Below are 20,793 nucleotides of genomic sequence, written 5' to 3'. Positions count from 1 at the left end.
TTTTACCTTAAATCTTAAGAAAAAAATGATTATACTAGTTTTCAAGCTATGATGTTGTACATTTTGTGTATCTTCTTTATTACACTTCTAATAGTCTAATGAGTATGAATCATTAACAACCCTCCCCCCCCCAAAAAAAAAGCATACCCAGCATATATGAAACAATCTGGAAATACTTTTCAGGACAATTGCATTCTTTGTATTCAAACCATAGCCTGCAGTCTTTTGACAGCCTATCTTAAATAGGGAATTGAAATGTTTCTTCATTCTATTCTACGGGCTATATAGTTGTGTCTCTTGTTTCCATAGTGTGATATCTTTTAAAAGGGGAACCTTGTATTATCTTTTTATGGCTATCAGCCAGGGCAGCACTGATAAATAGAAAACACTCAATAAACACTTCAATGAATAAATTATATATAAAATAATGAAATATTGAACATTAGCAGACTTTGTATAAAAAGTGAACATTTTGTTTCATACAATTTATAACATGAAGCAAGGATTCATTTTTTCCTTATATAGACTGCTGCTGCTGCTGCTGCTAAGTCGCTTCAGTCATGTCCGACTCAGTGTGACCCCAGAGACGGCAGCCCACCAGGCTTCCCCATCCCTGGGATTCTCCAGGCAAGAACACTGGAGTGGGTTGCCATTTCCTTCTCCAATGCATGAAAGTGAAAAGAGAAAGTGAAGTCGCTCAGTCGTGTCTGACTCTTAGCGACCCCATGGACTGCAGCCTACCAGGCTCCTCTGTCCATGGATTTTCGAGGCAAGAGTACTGGAGTGGGGTGCCATTGCCTTCTCCGCCTTATATAGACTAGATCTTGGTAAATGGTGCAGGTGAAACAAAGTAAAATATTTGCAGGCTTAGAAGACAAAATCTCAGTAGTTTTACCCCATATTTGTTCTATGCCTCCAATTTCATCAACTAACCTATACTTCATGCTATGAAGATCAAAAGAAAATAAATTTATTGAGCACATTCCATGTAGTTGCAGAAAGTGACATAGATAAAACTGATACACAATCTCAGTTGGTCAATTTGTAAGCAGTCCTCTTCAGGGGTTCCCAGGTGGCGCTAGTGGTAAAAACCTACCTGCCAGTGCAGGAGACATAAGAGACATCGGTTTGATCCCTGGGTCTGGAAGATCCCCTGGAGGAGGAAATGGCAACCCACTCCAGGACAGAGGACGGAGGAGCCTGGCAGGCTGCAGTCCATGGGGTTGCAGAGAGTCAGACACGACTGAAGCAATTTAGCACTTAGCACTCTCTTCAGGTAATGACAACTAGCTTCCGCTTGAGATGTGCTGAAATATCCTATCTTAACCCAAGTAAGGGTATTTGGATAAATATAGCCTAAGACTCCCTTCCTTTCTTGCTGATGTTCATCCCCTCTGAGGGTTCCTTAGGGCATTAAGCTAAGATAACATGAGCCAGTGTTCATGAAGTTTTTCATTAAACATCAATTCTCTAAATTCTCCAAAAAGCACAGAAAGGAGGGATAGATTTAAATTACTGTATATTCAGAATTTTTTAATTTTTTTAATTTAAATTTATTTATTTTAATTGGAGGCTAATTACTTTATAATATTGTATTGGTTACTCAGCCATTAAAAAGAATACATTTGAATCAGTTCTAATGAGGTGGATGAAACTGGAGTCTATTATACAGAGTGAAGTGAGCCAGAAAGCAAAACACCAATACAGTGTATTCAGATTTTTTATCTTACTAGCTGGGTTTCTTTAATACTATCCTGACTTGGGGGAGGGGGCTACTTTTAGCTTATATTGAATATGCTAGTTAACTGGTAGTCATTTTCTGCTAATACTTAATGAAATCTAGCTTAAATTTTTATTTTTAAGTCCAAATGAATTATCAACTAGTCAATGCAAGAATCAATGTACTTTCATAAGACTACAACAGATGAAAAAAATGACTTCATTTCAGTTCAGTGGCTCAGTCGTGTCCGACTCATTGCAACCCCATGAATTGCAGCACGCCAGGCCTTCCTGTCCATCACCAACTCCCGGAGTTTATTCAAATTCATGTCCATTGAGTCGGTGATGCCATCCAGCCATCTCATCCTCTGTCATCCCCTTCTCCTCCTGCCCCCAATCCCTCCCAGCATCAGGGTATTTTCCAATGAGTCAGCTCTTTGCATGAGGTGGCCAAAGTATTGTAGTTTCAGCTTTAGCATCAGTCCTTCCAGTGAACACCCAGGACCGATCTCCTTTAGGATGGACTGGTTGGATCTCCTTGCAGTCCAAGGGACTCTCAAGAGTCTTCTCCAACATTACAGTTCAAAAGCATCAATTCTTTGGCGCTCAGCTTTCTTCACAGTCCAACTCTCACATCCATACATGACCACTGGAAAAACCATAGCCTTGATTAGATGGACCTTAAAATGATTTACATATGACTAAACAATTATTTGGATTCATGTAGTCTCCTGGACTTATTTTCTGAGTTTTATTTTAATGACAATTAAATCTAGTATTTTGACAGGTGGAATTATCCAAATTCTATTATTACTAAGCAGATTGAAAGTTTTTGAACTGGTTGGTGAACCAGTTTCATGATGTACCTGGGTACAATTTCATTTTGAATGAAAATGTTTTCTGTTTCAATTCTTATTGATCTCTCTTTTCATTTGATCATTGTCTTAAGAAAGTGGCCAAGTGGGAAACAATAGCAAATATTTCTATTTAGAATCATAAATTCTACATTGGCCCCAAATCACATTTAGATTTGTCTATATGGAGAAAGTCTGTAAGGCTAATTTCTTAGTCTTCTTCTCCATCTGATAATAAATTAATTTTTGTGAACCTACTATGTAAAGAGTGCTGACTAAAATTCCGTGTTAATTTTGCAGGTGATGGAAGTCAAAGGACAAATGATCCATGTCTCGGAATCAAATTCCATTTTATTCTTGGGTTCTCCATGTGTGGACAAGTTGGATGAACTTATGGGACGAGGGCTACATCTCTCGGACATCCCTATCCATGATGCTACTCGAGATGTCATCTTGGTTGGCGAGCAGGCAAAGGCCCAGGATGGGCTGAAGAAGAGGATGGATAAATTAAAAGCAACTTTAGAAAGAACTCACCAGGCCCTGGAAGAAGAGAAAAAGAAAACAGTGGATCTTCTATACTCCATTTTCCCTGGTGATGTAGCCCAGCAGTTGTGGCAAGGGCAGCAAGTACAGGCCAGAAAGTTCGATGATGTCACCATGCTGTTTTCAGACATTGTTGGCTTCACAGCCATATGTGCCCAGTGTACCCCCATGCAAGTCATCAGCATGCTGAATGAGCTGTACACAAGATTCGACCACCAATGTGGATTTTTGGATATTTATAAGGTAATGGGATTTGGTTGTTTATATAAAAGTATTTTTAGTGGTAAATATCATCTTCATTAAATTACAAGCATGCAATATATTTTTCTATTTAAACAAGAATAAGTGATGGATAATTTTCATTTAGAAATATTCAGAATACAAGTATATCTGATCTTTGAGTGAATTTTCGCTATGAGTTGATTTATATATTTGTCAGAAAGGAAAAATTCTATGGAACTAATCTTCTAAATTCATTATTATCAAAAAGATAAAATAAGCTTGCTGAAATATTGGCAACTTTTAACCATGTAATTAATTTTCCTTGAAGAGTAGGATTATAATATAAACTAAAAATTTTATATTGGTAGTTAAAAGGAACAGCAGTATATGTTAAAACATATTAATTATTAATGTAATTAAAGTAATAATTTACTTTATAAACTAATAATTTACTTTATAAAGTAATAATTAATTACTTAACATATTAAGTATTTTCTACTTCATTGAGAATTAATTGAGATCCTTTTCATTCTTAAAAAAATGCGTATAAATGTTCTAGCTATTGTCCAAATAACCAATGATTTTTATTGGAAGCATGTTAATTTTCCAAGTTACTTGATGGAAGAGTTTTGAAAATGTGTGCAGGTCACCATTTGTTAGCCTGATTTGGTGAGCTACTTATTAATTTCTTTTTCTTTATTTTTAAATGGCAGATAATTGCTTTACAATGTTATGTTGGTTTCTGCCATATATCAGCATGAATCAGCCATAAGTATATATACGTTCCCTCCCTCTTTGAATCTCCCTCCCACCTCCCTTCCATCCATCCCTCTAGGTTGTCACAGTGTAACACTAGATTCAGATCCCTGTGTTATACAGCAACTTCTCATTAGCTATCTATTTTTTATATGGTAATATATGTATTTCAGTGCTGCTCTCTCAATTTGCCCCACCCTCTCCTTCCCGCACTGTGTCCATACGTTTGTTCTCTATGTTTATAGAGTCTCTATTTCTGCCCTGCAAATAGGTTTATCAGTCCCAGTTTTCTAGATGCCATATATATGTGTTAATATATGATATTTGTAGTGCTGCAATGAACATTGGGGGTCATGTGTCATAATTTAAAACAATTATGGTTTTAATTTCTTACTAAAATTATAGCAATATTTTGAGTGATTCAGCTTTCCATCCATCTAATGAATAACTGTGACTTTACATTGTGCATGGATTACATAGTAAATGACTTTTTTTTTTAATATGAAGGACAGTCATTACTTTTAGTAAAAACAAACTAGTTGAACTAGTGATTTTTATTTTCTTTTTTACATCATCTAAACTTCTCTTCATAGTATGATCTTCACATAAGCAGATTCAAAAAGAACTTGTTTTACATTTTAGTTTCATATTATGGTCCAGAGGGTGTTTTTGTTAAGGTATATCTCCTTTAGGGAAAGATATTCACTAGTTTCATTAAACCTTTCTTCAAGAGGTCTTCCCAAACCACAGATTGAACCCTGATCTCTTGCACTGCAGGCAGATTCTTTACCACTTGAGCCACTAGAGGTTACTTATGCATGCTACATAGCCAATGTTAAATATTTTAGAAAGCCTCTTCTGAGTAGTAAACATTCAATGTGATATATGTATGAGGGATTTGCCTTGATATATAAAATATGAGTTTTTATAAATTAACTTTCTTATATTTTATTTTTATGTAATTTATGGTAGAAGTAGCCAGTGTCTGATGCTAAATGGAGACATATGAATCTATCATTGTCAATGCCAGAAAATAAAGCAGATTGTCCTGAATTTCCAGCACTATTTTTCCTTCACACTGTGTACACTATTTATTTTGGGGGGCACCTGACTTGCAGGATCATAATTCCCCAACCAGGGATTGAACTCATGAAGCAGTAATAGCACACAGTATTAATCACTGGGTAGCCAGCGAATTCCCTAGACTTTGTGCACTACTGCACAAGATCTGCAACCACAGTCTCTCCCTTCTAAATCACTGATTTGCCATGCTTGTTTCCTTCAGCTGGAGAATTCCATGACTGTAGAGCTCATGGAGTCACAAAAGAGTTGGGTGTGACTAGAAACTTTCACTCACATTCATTTTTTCTTATGAAATTTTAGTGATAAATTTTAAGGTAAAATGATACCAGAGCCAGTTTTTTAATTTTTTTTTTAAATTGGATGTAAGATTCTTTAAATTCTATAGTGCTTTACAATTTTTCAAAATTTTCATACACATGACTTTATATAATACCACAGGAAACGCTTTTTTACCCTCAACCCTATTTTGCCCCCTCCCCTTCACTCTCCCTATTGATAAACCACTAGTTCACTAGTTTAATCTTTATATCTATGAAAAGTCTCCTTCTTTTCTGTTAAAGCATTTGTTTTATTTTTAATTTTCAATATGTGATATCATATAGTATTTTTCTATTCTGCTTGACTTATTTCACTAGGAATAATGCCTGCTAAGTCCATTCATGTTATTGCAAATGGGAAAATTTGATTGTTTTTATGACTGAGTAGTGTTCTATTGTCTGCATAAAACACATCTTCTTTATCCATTCATCTGTTGTTAGACACTTTAGGTTGCTTCCATTCCTTGGCAATTATAAATAATAAATAATGCTCCTAGGAACTTTGGGAGCATCTTTTTGTATTAGTCTTTTTGTTTCTTTCTGATGTATACCCAGGAGTAGAATTCCTAGGTCATATGGTAATTCTATATTTAGTTTTTTGAGAAACCTCAAAATTGGCTACTTTTGTACCAGTTTACCTGCCGACTGGCTGCACCAATTTATCAATATTTTCCCACGAACAGTGTAGGAGGGATCCCTATTCCCTGCATCCTCACCAACTTTTATATTTTGTTTTCTTTTTAATGATAGCTATTCTGACCTCTGTGAGGTGATATCTCCTTGTGGTTTTGATTTGCATTTCCCTGTTGATTAGCAATACTGAGCATCTTTTCATGTGCTCGTTGATCATCCATTTTTATCAAGTTGCTAATATTTTTGATGTTGAGCTTTATCAGATGTTTGTGTATATTGGATATTAACTCCTTATTGGTCATATCATCTGAAAATATCTCTTCCTGTTCAGTAGATTAGCAAGGAGGGGACATACCTCAACATGATAAAAGCCACATATGAAAACCCGAGATCTAACATCATACATCATACTCAATGGTGAAAATATGAAAGTATTTCCTTTAAGGTCAAGACAAGACAAAGATGTCCACTCTCACCACTTTTACATTTTTGGAAGTTCTGGCCACAGCAGTCATATAAGAAAAAGAAATAAAAGGAATCCAAATTGAAAAAGAAGTAAACTTTTACTGTCTGCAGATGATATGATACTATACATAGAAAATTCTAAAGAGGCCACTAGAAAACTACTAGAGCTCATCAATTAATTTGATAAAGTTATACAAAGTTAATATACATAAATCTGTTACATTTCTGTACACTAACAGTTAATATCAGAAAGAGAAATTAAAGAAGTAACCCTATTTATGATTGCATCAAAAAGAATAAAATACCTAGGAATAAATCTGCCTAAGGAGTAAAAGGCCCACACTCAGAAAACTGATGAAAAACACTGATAAAAGAAACTGAAATAGAGAGAAAAATATATCATGTTCTTGAGTTGGAAGAATCAATATTGTCAAAATGACTGTACTATCCCAGGCAATCTACAGATTTAAAACGATCCCTGTCAAAATGCCAATGACATTTTTTACAAAACTGGAACAAATGATTTTAAAATTCATGTCAAGAGATACGAAAGACCTCAGTGTGCCAAAATAATCTTGAGAAAGAAAAACAGAGCTGGAGGAATTGAGCTCCCTAACTTCAGACTATACTCCAAAGCTACAGTCATCCAAAGAGTATGATACTGGCAGAGAAACAATCAATCAGTGGAACAGAATACAGAGCCCAGAAGTAAATTCCAACAGTTTTGGTCAATGAATCTATGACAAGGGATATAATCTAAGGCAAGGATATATGACAGAGAAAATACAGTCTCTTTAATAAGTGGTGCTGGGAAAGCTGGACAGCTACTAGTAAGAGAATAAAATTAGAACATTCTCTAACACCATACACAAAAGTTAACTCAAAATGGATTAAGCTCTTAAATGTAAGGCAAGATACTATAAAACTCCTAGAGAAAAACATCAAACACTGTTTGACATAAATTTCAGCAATATATTTTTTTGAGATCCATCAACTAGAGTAATGGAAACAAAAGCGAAAAATAAGCAAATGATTAAACTTAAAATAGTTTGCACAGCAAAGGAATATATCAACCAAGCCAGGTATGTGAGTCAATTTCTGTTTTGTAAATAAGTTCATTTCTGTTATTGTTTTAGATTCCACATATAAATGATATCATATATTATTTATCTTTGACTCACCCCACTCAGTAAGACAATCTCTAGTTCCATCCATGTTGCTACAAATGATAGTATTATTATTTCATTCTTTTGATGTTATCATATTCCATCGTGCATATAAGCCAAATTTTCTTTATCCACTCCTCTGTTGGTGGACAGTGGGTAGCTTCCATTTCCTGATTATTGGAGTGCATTGCTTTTTGAATTAGAGTTCTTATCTTTCCCAGGTATATGTCCAGGAGTGAGATTGCTGAATCATATGATAACTCTATTTTTAGTTTTTGATGGAACCTCCAGACTGTTTTCCATAGTGGCTGCACTAATTTACATTCCCACCAACAGTGTAGCAGGGTTTTCTTTTTTCTACTCTCTCCAGCTTTTATTATTTGTATGATAATGTTCATTTTTACAGGTAAAAGGTGATAAAACCTCATTGTAGTTTTGATTTCATTTATCTAATAAGTATTTGCATTCCTCTAATAAGTAGCAATGTTGAGGTTATCTGTATGTCTTCTTTGGAGAAATCAATTTAGGTCTTCCATGCTTTTTTTTGACTGGTTTGTTTATATTTGTATATTTATAGTTCTATGAGCTATATATATATATATATTTAGAAATAAAGACTTTGTCAGTCACATTGTTTCCAAATATTTTGTCCCAGTCTGTAGACTGTCTTTTTGTTTGTTTATGGTTTCCTCTATTACAAAAAACCTCTTGATTAGGCCTCATTTTTTTGTTTCTATTTATTTTGTCTCAGAAAAATGATCTGAGAAAATATTGCTATGATTTATCTCAAAGAGCATTTTTCCTATGTTCATTTATAGGAGTTTTATGGTATCATGTCTTATATATACAATTTTAAACTATTTTGAATTTATTTTTTATACAATATTAGAGAATGTTCTAACCTCACTGATCTACATGTAGCTGCCCAGTTTTTCCAACATCACATGTTGAAGAGACTGTCTATTCTCCATTGTATTTTCTAACCTCTGTTGAAGACTAATTGAGTGGGTTTATTTCTAGGTTCTCTAGTCTGCTCCATTGATCCATCTGTTTTTGTACCTATACCACATTGTTTTGATTACTGTGGCTTTGTGGTATTGTCTGGAGTCTGGAAGGATCTTCATCCAGCTTTGTTCTTTTTACTGAGTATTGTTTTGGCAATCCTGGTTCTTTCATGGTTGCATATAAATTTTAGGATTATTTGATCTACTTTTGTGAAAGTTGCATGGGTAATTTGATAAGGTTCACTTTAAATCTGTAGATTTCTTTGGGTAGTATGGCCATTTTAATAACATTAAATCTTCCAATCCAAGAGTATTGGATATCTTTCTGCTTCTTTGAATCACCTTCAGTTTCCTTTATATATGTTTTATAGTTCTCAGCATATCAGTTTCTCACCTCCTTGGTCAGGTGTACTCCTAGATATTCTGTTTTACTTTTGATCTTATTTTAAGCATTTTTTTTTTTTTTTTTTACTTTCTCTTTCTGATGTTCTTTGTGAAAGTGAAAGTTGCTTAGTCATGTCTGAATCTTTGTGACCCCATGGACCTACACAGTCCATGGAATTCTCCAGGCCAGAATACTGGAGTGGGTAACTGTTCCCTTCTCCAGAGGATCTTCCCAATCCAGGGTTTGAACCCATGTCTCTCACATTGCAGGTGGGTTCTCTACCAGCTGAGCCACCAGGGAAGCCCAAGAATACTGGAGTGGCTAGCCTATCCCTTCTCCAGTGTATCTTCCCAACCCAGGAATCCAAACGGGGTCTCCTACATTGCAGGTGGATTCTTTACCAACTGAGCTATCAGGGAAGTCCAATACTTCATTGTAGTGCAAAGAAATGCAAAATATTTCTGTATATTAACCTTGTATCATGCTACATTGATTAACTTATTTATCAGTTCTAAGAATTTTTGTGTGGAGTCTTTCATCTACATATAATGACAATTTTACCTCTTCCCTTCACATTTGGATATCTTTTATTTCTTTTCCCTGTCTGATTCCTCTGGCTAAGACATCCACTACTATGTTGAATAGAAGTGGTGGGAATGGCATCCTTGTTTTGCTCCAGAATATAGCAGGAAGGCTTCTAGTTTTTCAGTGTTGAGTATTATGTTGGCTGTGGGTTTGTCATAAATGACTTTTATTATGCTGAGATATGTTCCCTCAGTACCCACTTTGGTGACAGTTTTTATCCTGAATGGATACTGAATTTTATCAAATGCTTTTTCTGTACCTATTGAGATGATCTTTTGATTTTTGTCTTTTCTTAATGTGGTGTACTACATTTATTGATTTGCATATATTTAGCCATCCTTGTAGCATATTGAAAAGCAGAGACATTACTTTGCCAACAAAGGTCCATCTGGTCAAGGCTATGCTTTTTCCAGTGGTCATGTATGGATGTGAGAGTTGGACTGAAGAAGGCTGAGTGCTGAAGAATTTATGCTTTTGAACTGTGGTGTTGGAGAAGACTCTTGAGAGTCCCTTGGACTGCAAGGAGATCCAACCAGTCCATTCTGAAGGAGATCAGCCCTGGGATTTCTTTGGAAGGAATGATGCTAAAGCTGAAACTCCAGTACTTTGGCCACCGCATGTGAAGAGTTGACTCATTGGAAAAGACTCTGATGCTGGGAGGGATTGGGGGCAGGAGGAGAAGGGGACGACAGAGGATGAGATGGCTGGATGGCATCACCGACTCGATGGACTTGAGTCTGAGTGAACTCCAGGAGTTGGTGACAGACAGGGAGGCCTGACGTGCTGCAATTTATGGGGTCGCAAAGAATTGGACATGACTGAGCGACTGAACTGAACTGAACTGAGCCATCCTTGTGATCTGAAGTGAATTCAGTTTGATCATGCTGTATAATCCTTTTTATGTGTTACTGTATTTGTTTTGCTAATATTGTATTGAGGATTTTTTCATCTATATTCATCAAAGATTTGGGGCTATATTTTATTTTTTAGTAGTATCTTTGTCTGGTTTTGGTATATAGGGGATAGCCAACTTTGGGTCATTTTTTATTCCGTTTTCTTGTTCTTTTTTCTGGGATTCTTACTTGGTATAGATTCCATGCTTTATAATATCCCATAGGTCTCATGTGCTGCTTCCATTTTTTAAACTTTCTCTCTGCTTTATGATTGGGTGATTTCTGTTATTATATATACTTTTTAATTGATTTTTTTCTGCTTTTTCCCTCCATTTTATTTATTTCCTCACTGAAATTTATTATTTTTTTCTACTGAATTAATATCATTTGTTATTTTCATAATCCTTTGGATTGTAGGTTAGGTTGTTTTTTGAGGAAGTCCTGTATTGCTATGAATTTGCTTCTTAGGACTGCTTTTGTTGAAGTCCATAGATTTTGTACAGCTGTGTTTTCACTGCCATTTGTCTTGAAGTATTTTCTGGTCTCCTCTTTGATCTCATTGTTGGCCCACTGATATTTTGTTTAGTCTCCACGCATATCTCACTGTATATTCCTTCCTAGGAGCTGTCCACTGGTACTGTACATTACCTACATATGAATCTTCAAATTGTGAACTTTCAAAGATGGGAATTTGTGTTCACATGTCCAGTCATGTAAGTTAGTTCATGTGTCTGGCATACATTGTACCAGCATGCATCCTCTACAAGGGGTTGTGCTTTTGTGAACTATACTGGACAGTAGTATATAGAGTGCAGTAGGATAATGTCTTTACTTCAAGCCCAGGTATCTGGAAGTGTAAAAGTAAATGTAATAGCAATGGTGATATAGCTGGTACTGCTAAGAAGAACCAAGCAATAACAATGGAAACAAAAGTGAAATAATTGAGTGAGTGAAGTGAGGCAAAAAGATGGTAGAAATCACTCATTCTTATAACATGAATTGTTGAACCATTGGCATGATTCTAAAGAACAAGATCATGGAACATGTGAAGTCTGCTGTGCCAATGATGTTGAAAATAATATCAATGAAATGTGGAAAAATGATGGAGCAGATGGAGAAAGTTCTCAGATGCAGAATCAGCATCAGCAATCAGTCCCACTCAGCTTAATACTAATTCAAGAGAAAGTTAATAGTCTTTATGAAGACTTGAAGAATAAACATGGCAAAGAATCAGAGGGAACATGTTTTAATGCCAGCCATGACTGGTTTTATTGGCTTAAGGCTTGAGCCAAACTTCACAAATTAAAAGTAAGTATCAAAGAAGAAAGTGCAGATAAGATGGCTGCTCAGGAATTCTTGAAATGCTTTGAGAAATTATTGATTAAGGTGTGTATTTACCCAAGCAGGTTTTTAATGTGGATGAGACAAGATTGTACTGGAAGAAAATGCCAGACAAAGTTACGCCAGCATGGAGGAAAAGTTGATCTCAGTCCATAAAGCAGCAAAGGATATGCTGACTGTTGTTTGATGGCAGTGCTTCTGTTAATATGAAGCTGAAGTCTGTTTTAGATTATTATTCAGAAAACCCCAAAACTCTTAAAATCATAGCCAAGGAGTGTCTTCCTGTTGTGCGGAAGAGTAAGCCCAAAACCTGGTTACAAAATGTCATTTTACAGGACTGATCTTTAAAATACACTATCCCAGAGATAGAGAAATATTGCTTGGAGAAGGGCATTCCATTCTGCATTATTTTGTTACTAAACAGTGCTCCTGGTCACACATCATTCACGGACAATTTTGTTTTCATTTTACCATCAAAGTAGTACATATGTCACTCAATATTGCTTCACTTATCCAACCAATGGACCATGTAGTTATATAGTGACTTTAGAAATACCATTTATGTCACATTTTTTGTCAGACAGTAAATGAATGATAAAACAATCTTGTGACAATTTTATTTTTTTTTATTTTTTAATTTAATTTTATTTTTAAACTTTACATAATTGTATTAGTTTTGCCAAATATCAAAATGAACCCGCCACAGGTATACATGTGTTCCCCATCCTGAACCCTCCTTCCTCCTCCCTTCCCATACCATCTCTCTGGGTCATCCCAGTGCACTAGCCCCAAGCATCCAGTATCGTGCATCAAACCTGGACTGGCAACTCATTTCTTACATGAAATTTTACATGTTTCAATGTCATTCTCCCAAATCTTCCCACCCTCTTCTTCTCCCACAGAGTCCATAAGACTGTTCTATACATTAGTGTCTCTTTTGCTGTTTCGTACACCGGGTTATTGTTACCATCTTTCTAAATTCCATATATATGTGTTAGTATACTGTATTGATGTTTTTCCTTCTGGCTTACTTCACTCTGTATAATAGGCTCCAGTTTCATCCACCTCATTAGAACTGATTCAAATGTATTATTTTTAATGGCTGAGTAATACTCCATTGTGTATATGTACCATAGCTTTCTTATCCATTCATCTGCTGTTGGACATCTATGTTGCTTCCATGTCCTGGCTATTATAAACAGTACTGCGATGAACATTGGGGTACATGTGTCTCTTTCCCTTCTGGTTAGATGGACTATTACATCTTTTTGTTGGTGTTCAGTCACTGAATCATGTCTGAATCTTTGTGACCCCATGGACCACAGCACACCAGGCTCTTCTGTCCTGGAATTTTCTCAAATTCATGTCCATTGAGTTCGTGATGCTATCTAAATATCTCATCCTCTGCTGCAACCTTCTTCTTTTGCCTTCAGTCTTTTCCAGCATCAGGGTCTTTCCCAATAGTCAAAGCTTCACATCAGGTGGACAAAGTATTGGAGCTTCAGCTTCAGTATCAGTCCTTATAATGAATATTCAGGGTTTATTTCCATTAGGATTGGCTTGCTTGAAATCCTAGCTTTCCAAGGGATTCATCAGAGCCTTCTCCAGCACCACAGTTCGAAAGCATCTTTTCTTTGGTGCTCAGCCTTCTCTGTGGTCCACCTCTCACATTTGTACATGACTGCGAGAAAAACCATAGTTTTGACCTTTGTCAACAAGTGATGTATCTGATTTTCAATATGCTGTCTAGGTTTGTCATAGTTTTCTTTCCAAGGAGAAAGCATGTTTTCATGGCTGCAGTCATTGTCCACAGTGATTTTGGAGACCAAGAAAATAAAATCTATCATTGCTTCCACTTTCTCCCCTTCTGTTTGCAATGAAGTGATGGGACCGGATGCCATGATCTTAGTTTTTTTTTAATGTTGAGTTTTAAGCCAGCTGTTTCACTCTCCTTTTTCACCTTCAGCAAGAGGCTCTTTAGTTCCTCCTTACTTTTCTCCTTTAGGATAATGTCATCTGGATATCTGAGGTTATTGATATTTCTTCAGGCAATCTAGACTCCAGCTTGAGCTTCATCCAGCCTGGCAGTTGGCATAATGTTCTCTGTATATAAGTTAAATAAGCAGGGTGACAGTATATAGCCTGACGTATTCCTTTCCCAATTTTGAGCCAGTTCATTGTTCCATGTCCAATTCTAACTGTTGCTTCTTGACCTGCATACAGATCTCAGGAGGTAGATAAAGTGGTTTCGTATTCCCATCTCTTTAAGAGTTCTCCACAGTTTGTTTTGATCCACACAGTCAAAGGCTTTAGTTTACTCAGTGAAACAAAAGGAGATGATTTTCTGAAATGCCCTTGCTTTTTCTATGATCCAGTGGATCTTGGCAATTTGAGCTCTGGTTCTTGCCTTTTCTAAATCCAGCTTGTACATCTGGAAATTCAGTTCACATTCTGTTGATGGCCACATTAAAGGATTTTGAGCATGACCTTGCTAGCATGTGAAATGAGTGCAGTTGTGCAGTATCTGAACATTCTTTGGTATTGCCCTTCTTTGGGATTGGAATGAAAAATGACCTTTTGCAGTCCTGTGGCCACTGCTGAGTTTTCCAAATTTGCTGACATATTGATTGCAGCACCTTAACACTGTCATCTTTTAGTATTTTAAATAGCTCAGCTGGAATTCAATCACTTCCACTATCTTTGTTGGTGGTAATGCTTCCTAAGGCCCACTTGATTTCATACTCCAGGATATCTGGCTCTAGGTGAGTGATCACACCATTGTGGCTATCTGAGTGATTAAGATCATTCTGTATAGTTTGTCTGTGTGTTCTTGCCACCTCTTTTTAATCTCTTCTGCTTGTGTTAGGCCCATACCATTTCTGTCCTTTATTAAGCCCATCTTTTCATGAAATGTTCCCTTGATCTCTACTTCTCTGAAGATATCTCTAGTCTTTCCCATTCTATTGTTTTCTTCTATTTCTTTGCATTGTTCACGTAAGAAGGTTTTCTTACCTCTCCTTGCTACTGTTTGGAACTCTGCATATAGATGGGTATTTGTTTCCTTGTCTCCTTTTCTTCTCTTTTCATTTCTCTTCTTTTCTCGCCACTATTTGTAAGATCTCCTCAGACAACCCTTTTTGCCTTGTTGCGTTTCTTTTTCTTGGGGGTGGTTTTGGTCACCATTTCCTGTACAATGTTACAAATCTCCATCCATTGTTCTTCAGACACTCTATCTATAAGATCTAATCCCTTGAAGCTATTTGTCACTAGTACTGTATAATCATAAGGGATTTAATTTAGGTCATACCTGAACTTCCCTTGTGGCTCAGACGGTAAAGCGTCTGCCTACAATGCAGGAGACCTGGGTTCGATCCCTGGGTCAGGAAGGTACTCTGGAGAAGGAAATGGCAATCCACTCCAGTACTCTTGCCTGGAAAATCCCATGGATGGAGGAGCATGGTAGGCTACAGTCCATGGGGTCACAAAGAGTTGGACACGACTGAGTGAATTCACTTCACTTCACTTCATACCTCAATGGCCTAGTGGTTTTCCCCACATTCTTTAGTTTAAGCCTGAATTTTGCCAAAAGAGGACGATGATCTGAGCCACAGTCAACTCCAGGTCTTGTTTTTGCTGACTGTAAAGAGTATCTTCAACTTCGGCTGCAAAGAATATAATCAGTCTGATTTTGGTAGTGACCGTCTGGTGATGTCCATGTGTAGAATCATCTCTTGTGTTGTTGGAAGAGGGTGTTTGCTATGACCAGTGTGTTCTCTTGGCAAAATTCTGTTAGTTTTTGCTTGCTTCATTAGTATTCCAAGTCCAAACTTGCCCCCTACTTTTGCATTCCTATCCTCTATGATGAAAAGGACATCGAGGAGGAGCCAAGATGGCGGAGGAGTAGGACAGGGAGAACACTTTCTCCCCCACAAATTCATCAAAAGAGCATTTAAACGTCGAGTAAATTCCACAAAACAACTTCTGAATGCCGGCAGAGGACATCAGGCACCCAGAAAAGCAATCCAACTCTTCGAAAGGAGGTAGGAAAAAATATAAAAGACAAAAAAAGAGACAAAAGAGGGAGGGACGGAGCTCCGTCCCGGGAAGGGAGTCTTAAAAAGAGAGAAGTTTCCAAACACCAGGAAACCTTCTCACTGCCGAATCTGTGCCGAGCTTTGGAAGCACAGAGGGCAACGTAACAGGAAGAAAAAATAAATAAACAATTAAAACTCGAAGATTGCGAGTCCTACGGTAACTCCCCCAGTGGAGAAGCAGCGCAGACGCCTGCAGGCGCCATTAACAAGCGGGGGCTGGGCAGGGAGGCGCAGCGCGGGCTGCATCGCTTAGAGTAAGAATCTGGCCTGAATACCCTGAGCACTATCTGAGCGAAATAATTTGGGCTAACAATCCAGACTGTGGGATATCTACTACGCGAAAAGCCAGCCCCAACCTAAGACCGCCAGGCCCGTGCACGGAACAAAGAATTGAACAGAGATAGCCGGCTGCAGACCTTCCCCCGGTGATAGGCAGCCAGAGCCGGAAGGGGGCAATCGCAGCCCCAGAGAGACATTATCTATAAAACTGTAAGCAGGCTTCTTTGCTAACTAAAACTTCTTGGGGGTCTGGACGGTTAACATCTGCCTAAGAAGGTGCGCCGGTTTTGCGCCCAGATAACCGAAAGTGGCGGGGAGGCGATAAGTCGCAGCATTGGCGCTCGCCAAACACCTCATCACTTGAGCTGCTCGGACCTGGGAAGAGCACAATACTCAGGCCCAACTGAGTCTGCGCCTCTGAGGACTATCCGAGTGCCTGAACCTGAGCGGCTTGGACCTGGGAGGTACATGCAACCCAGGGCCAGCCTTGGATTGTTCCCAGCGGAACAACCTAGAGCCCGAGCAGTGTGGGCAGGGAGGCTACACGTGCAGTGAGCGGGGCAGACCCAGTGTGGCTGAGGCACTGCGGCGCCGCACGCCAGTGTTATTTGCTTGCAGCATCCCTCCCTCCCTCCCCCCACAGCGACTGAACAAAGAGAAGAAATACAGTTCCACCCATAGAACACTGACACAAGCTTCCCTAACCAGGAAACCTTGACAAGCCACCTGTACAAACCCACACACAGTGAGGAATAGCCACAATAAAGAGAACTCCACAAACTGCCAGAATACAGAAAGGACACCCCATACTCAGCAATTTAAACAAGATGAAGAGACAGAGGAATAGCCAGCAGATAAAGGAACAGGATAAATGCCCACCAAACCAAACAAAAGAGGAAGAGAGATAGGAATCTACCTGATAAAGAATTCGAATAATGATAGTGAAATTGATCCAAAATCTAGAAATTAAAATGGAATCACAGATAAATAGCTTGGAGACAAGGATTGAGAAGATGCAAGAAAGGTTTAACAAGGACCTAGAAGAAATAAAAAAGAGTCAATATACAATGAATAATGCAATAAATGAAATTAAAAACACTCTGGAGGCAACAAATAGTAGAATAACAGAGGCAGAAGATAGGATTAGTGAATTAGAAGATAGAATGGTAGAAATAAATGAATCAGAGAGAATAAAAGAAAAACGAATTAAAAGAAATGAGGACAATCTCAGAGACCTCCAGGACAATATTAAACGCTACAACATTCAATCATAGGGTTCCAGAAGAAGAAGACAAAAAGAAAGACCATGAGAAAATACTTGAGGAGATAATAGTTGAAAACTTCCTAAACTGGGGAAGGAAATAATCACCCAAGTCCAAGAAACCCAGAGAATCCCAAACAGGATAAACCCAAGGCGAAACACCCCAAGACACATATTACTCAAATTAACAAAGATCAAACACAAAGAACAAATATTAAAAGCAGCAAGGGAAAAACAACAAATAACACACAAGGGAATTCCCATAAGGATAACAGCTGATCTTTCAATAGAAACTCTTCAAGCCAGGAGGGAATGGCAAGACATACTTAAAATGATGAAAGAAAATAACCTACAGCCCAGATTATTGTACCCAGCAAGGATTTCATTCAAGTATGAAGGAGAAATCAAAAGCTTCTCAGATAAGCAAAAGCTGAGAGAATTCTGCACCACCAAACCAGCTCTACAACAAATACTAAAGGATATTCTCTAGACAGGAAACACAAAAATGGTGTATAAATTTCAACCCCAAACAATAAAGTAAATGGCAACGGATCATACTTATCAGTAATTACCTTAAACGTAAATGGGTTGAATGCCCCAACCAAAAGACAAAGACTGGCTGAATGGATACAAAAACAAGACCCTACATATGTTGTCTACAGGAGACCCACCTCAAAACAGGGGACACATACAGACTGAAAGTGAAGGGCTGGAAAAAGATTTTCCATGCAAATAGGGACCAAAAGAAAGCAGGAGTAGCAATACTCATATCAGATAAAATAGACTTTAAAACAAAGGCTGTGAAAAGAGACAAAGAAGGTCACTACATAATGATCAAAGGATCAATCCAAGAAGAAGATATAACAATTATAAATATATATGCACCCAACACGGGAGCACCGCAGTATGTAAGACAAATGCTAACAAGTATGAAAGGAGAAATTAACAATAACACAATAATAGTGGGAGACTTTAATACCCCACTCACACCTATGGATAGATCAACTAAACAGAAAATTAATAAGGAAACACAAACTTTAAACGATACAATAGACCAGTTAGACCTAATTGATATCTATAGGACATTTCATCCCAAAACAATGAATTTCACCTTTTTCTCAAGCGCATGGAACCTTCTCCAGGATAGATCACATCCTGGGCCATAAAAACTAGCCTTGGTAAATTCAAAAAATAGAAATCATTCCAAGCATCTTTTCTGACCACAATGCAGTAAGATTAGATCTCAATTACAGGAGAAAAACTATTAAAAATTCCAACATATGGAGGCTGAACAACACGCTGCTGAATAACCAACAAATCACAGAAGAAATCAAAAGAAATCAAAATTTGCATAGAAACGAATGAAAATGAAAACACAACAACCCAAAACCTGTGGGACACAGTAAAAGCAGTCCTAAGGGGAAAGTTCATAGCAATACAGGCACACCTCAAGAAACAAGAAAAAAGTCAAATAAATAACCTAACTCTACACCTCAAACAACTAGAAAGGAAGAAATGAAGAACCCCAGGGTTAGTAGAAGGAAAGAAATCTTAAAAATTAGAGCAGAAATAAATGCAAAAGAAACAAAAGAGACCATAGCAAAAATCAACAAAGCCAAAAGCTGGTTCTTTGAAAGGATAAATAAAATTGACAAACCATTAGCCAGACTCATCAAGAAACAAAGGGAGAAAAAATCAAATCAATAAAATTAGAAATGACAGTGGAGAGATCACAACAGACAACATAGAAATACAAAGGATCATAAGAGACTATTATCAACAATTATATGCCAATAAAATGGACAACGAGGAAGAAATGGACAAATTCTTAGAAAAGTACAACTTTCCAAAACTCGACCAGGAAGAAATAGAAAACCTTAACAGACCCATCACAAGCATGGAAATTGAAACTGTAATCAAAAATCTTCCAGCAAACAAAAGCCCAGGTCCAGACGGCTTCACAGCTGAATTCTACAAAAAATTTAGAGAAGAGCTAACACCTATCCTGCTTAAACTCTTCCAGAAAATTGCAGAGGAAGGTAAACTTCCAAACTCATTCTATGAGGCCACCATCACCCTAATACCAAAACCTGACAAAGATGCCACAAAAAAAAAAAACTATAGGCCAATATCACTGATGAACATAGATGCAAAAATCCTAAACAAAATTCTAGCAATCAGAATCCAACAACACATTAAAAAGATCATACACCATGACCAAGTGGGCTTTATCCCAGGGATGCAAGGATTCTTCAATATCCGCAAATCAATCAATGTAATACACCACATTAACAAATTGAAAAACAAAAACCATATGATTATCTCAATAGATGCAGAGAAAGCCTTTGACAAAATTCAACACCCATTTATGATAAAAACTCTCCAGAAAGCAGGAATAGAAGGAACATACCTCAACATAATAAAAGCTATATATGACAAACCCACAGCAAACATTATCCTCAATGGTGAAAAATTGAAAGCATTTCCTCTAAAGTCAGGAACAAGACAAGGGTGCCCACTTTCACCATTACTATTCAACATAGTTTTGGAAGTTTTGGCCACAGAAATCAGAGCAGAAAAAGAAATAAAAGGAATCCAAATTGGAAAAGAAGAAGTAAAACTCTCACTATTTGCAGATGACATGATCCTCTACATAGAAAACCCTAAAGACTCCACCAGAAAATTACTAGAACTAATCAATGATTATAGTAAAGTTGCAGGATATAAAATCAACACACAGAAATCCCTTGCATTCCTATACACTAATAATGAGAAAACAGAAAGAGAAATTAAGGAAACAATTCCATTCACCATTGCAACGAAGAGAATAAAATACTTAGGAATATATCTACCTAAAGAAACTAAAGACCTATATATAGAAAAAACTATAAAACACTGGTGAAAGAAATCAAAGAGGACACTAATAGATGGAGAAATATACCATGTTCATGGATTGGAAGAATCAATATAGTGAAAATGAGTATACTACCCAAAGCAATTTATAGATTCAATGCAATCCCTATCAAGCTACCAACAGAATTCTTCACAGAGCTAGAACAAATAATTTCACAATTTGTATGGAAATACAAAAACCCTCGAATAGCCAAAGCGATCTTGAGAAAGAAAAATGGAACTGGAGGAATCAACCTACCTGACTTCAGGCTCTACTACAAAGCCACAGTTATCAAGACAG

The 20,793-nt window shown here is 37.2% G+C and overlaps 1 protein-coding gene across 1 annotated transcript in view; it reads left to right on the top strand.

Moving 5' to 3' along the window:
- Positions 1-20,793, top strand: part of GUCY1A2 (guanylate cyclase 1 soluble subunit alpha 2) — a 500,240-nt gene that overhangs the window by 294,374 nt on the left and 185,073 nt on the right. The window contains exon 5 of the mRNA XM_070384284.1: positions 2,874-3,359. Within this exon, the coding sequence (XP_070240385.1) occupies positions 2,874-3,359 (486 nt within the window). The remainder of the gene's footprint in view (positions 1-2,873; positions 3,360-20,793) is intronic.

This window comes from Bos mutus, chromosome 15, assembly GCF_027580195.1.
Source record: "Bos mutus isolate GX-2022 chromosome 15, NWIPB_WYAK_1.1, whole genome shotgun sequence".
Classification (NCBI taxonomy): Eukaryota; Metazoa; Chordata; class Mammalia; order Artiodactyla; family Bovidae; genus Bos; species Bos mutus.
The sequence above is the reverse complement of the archived record's forward strand: the minus strand, read 5'-3'. Positions and strand labels throughout refer to the sequence as shown.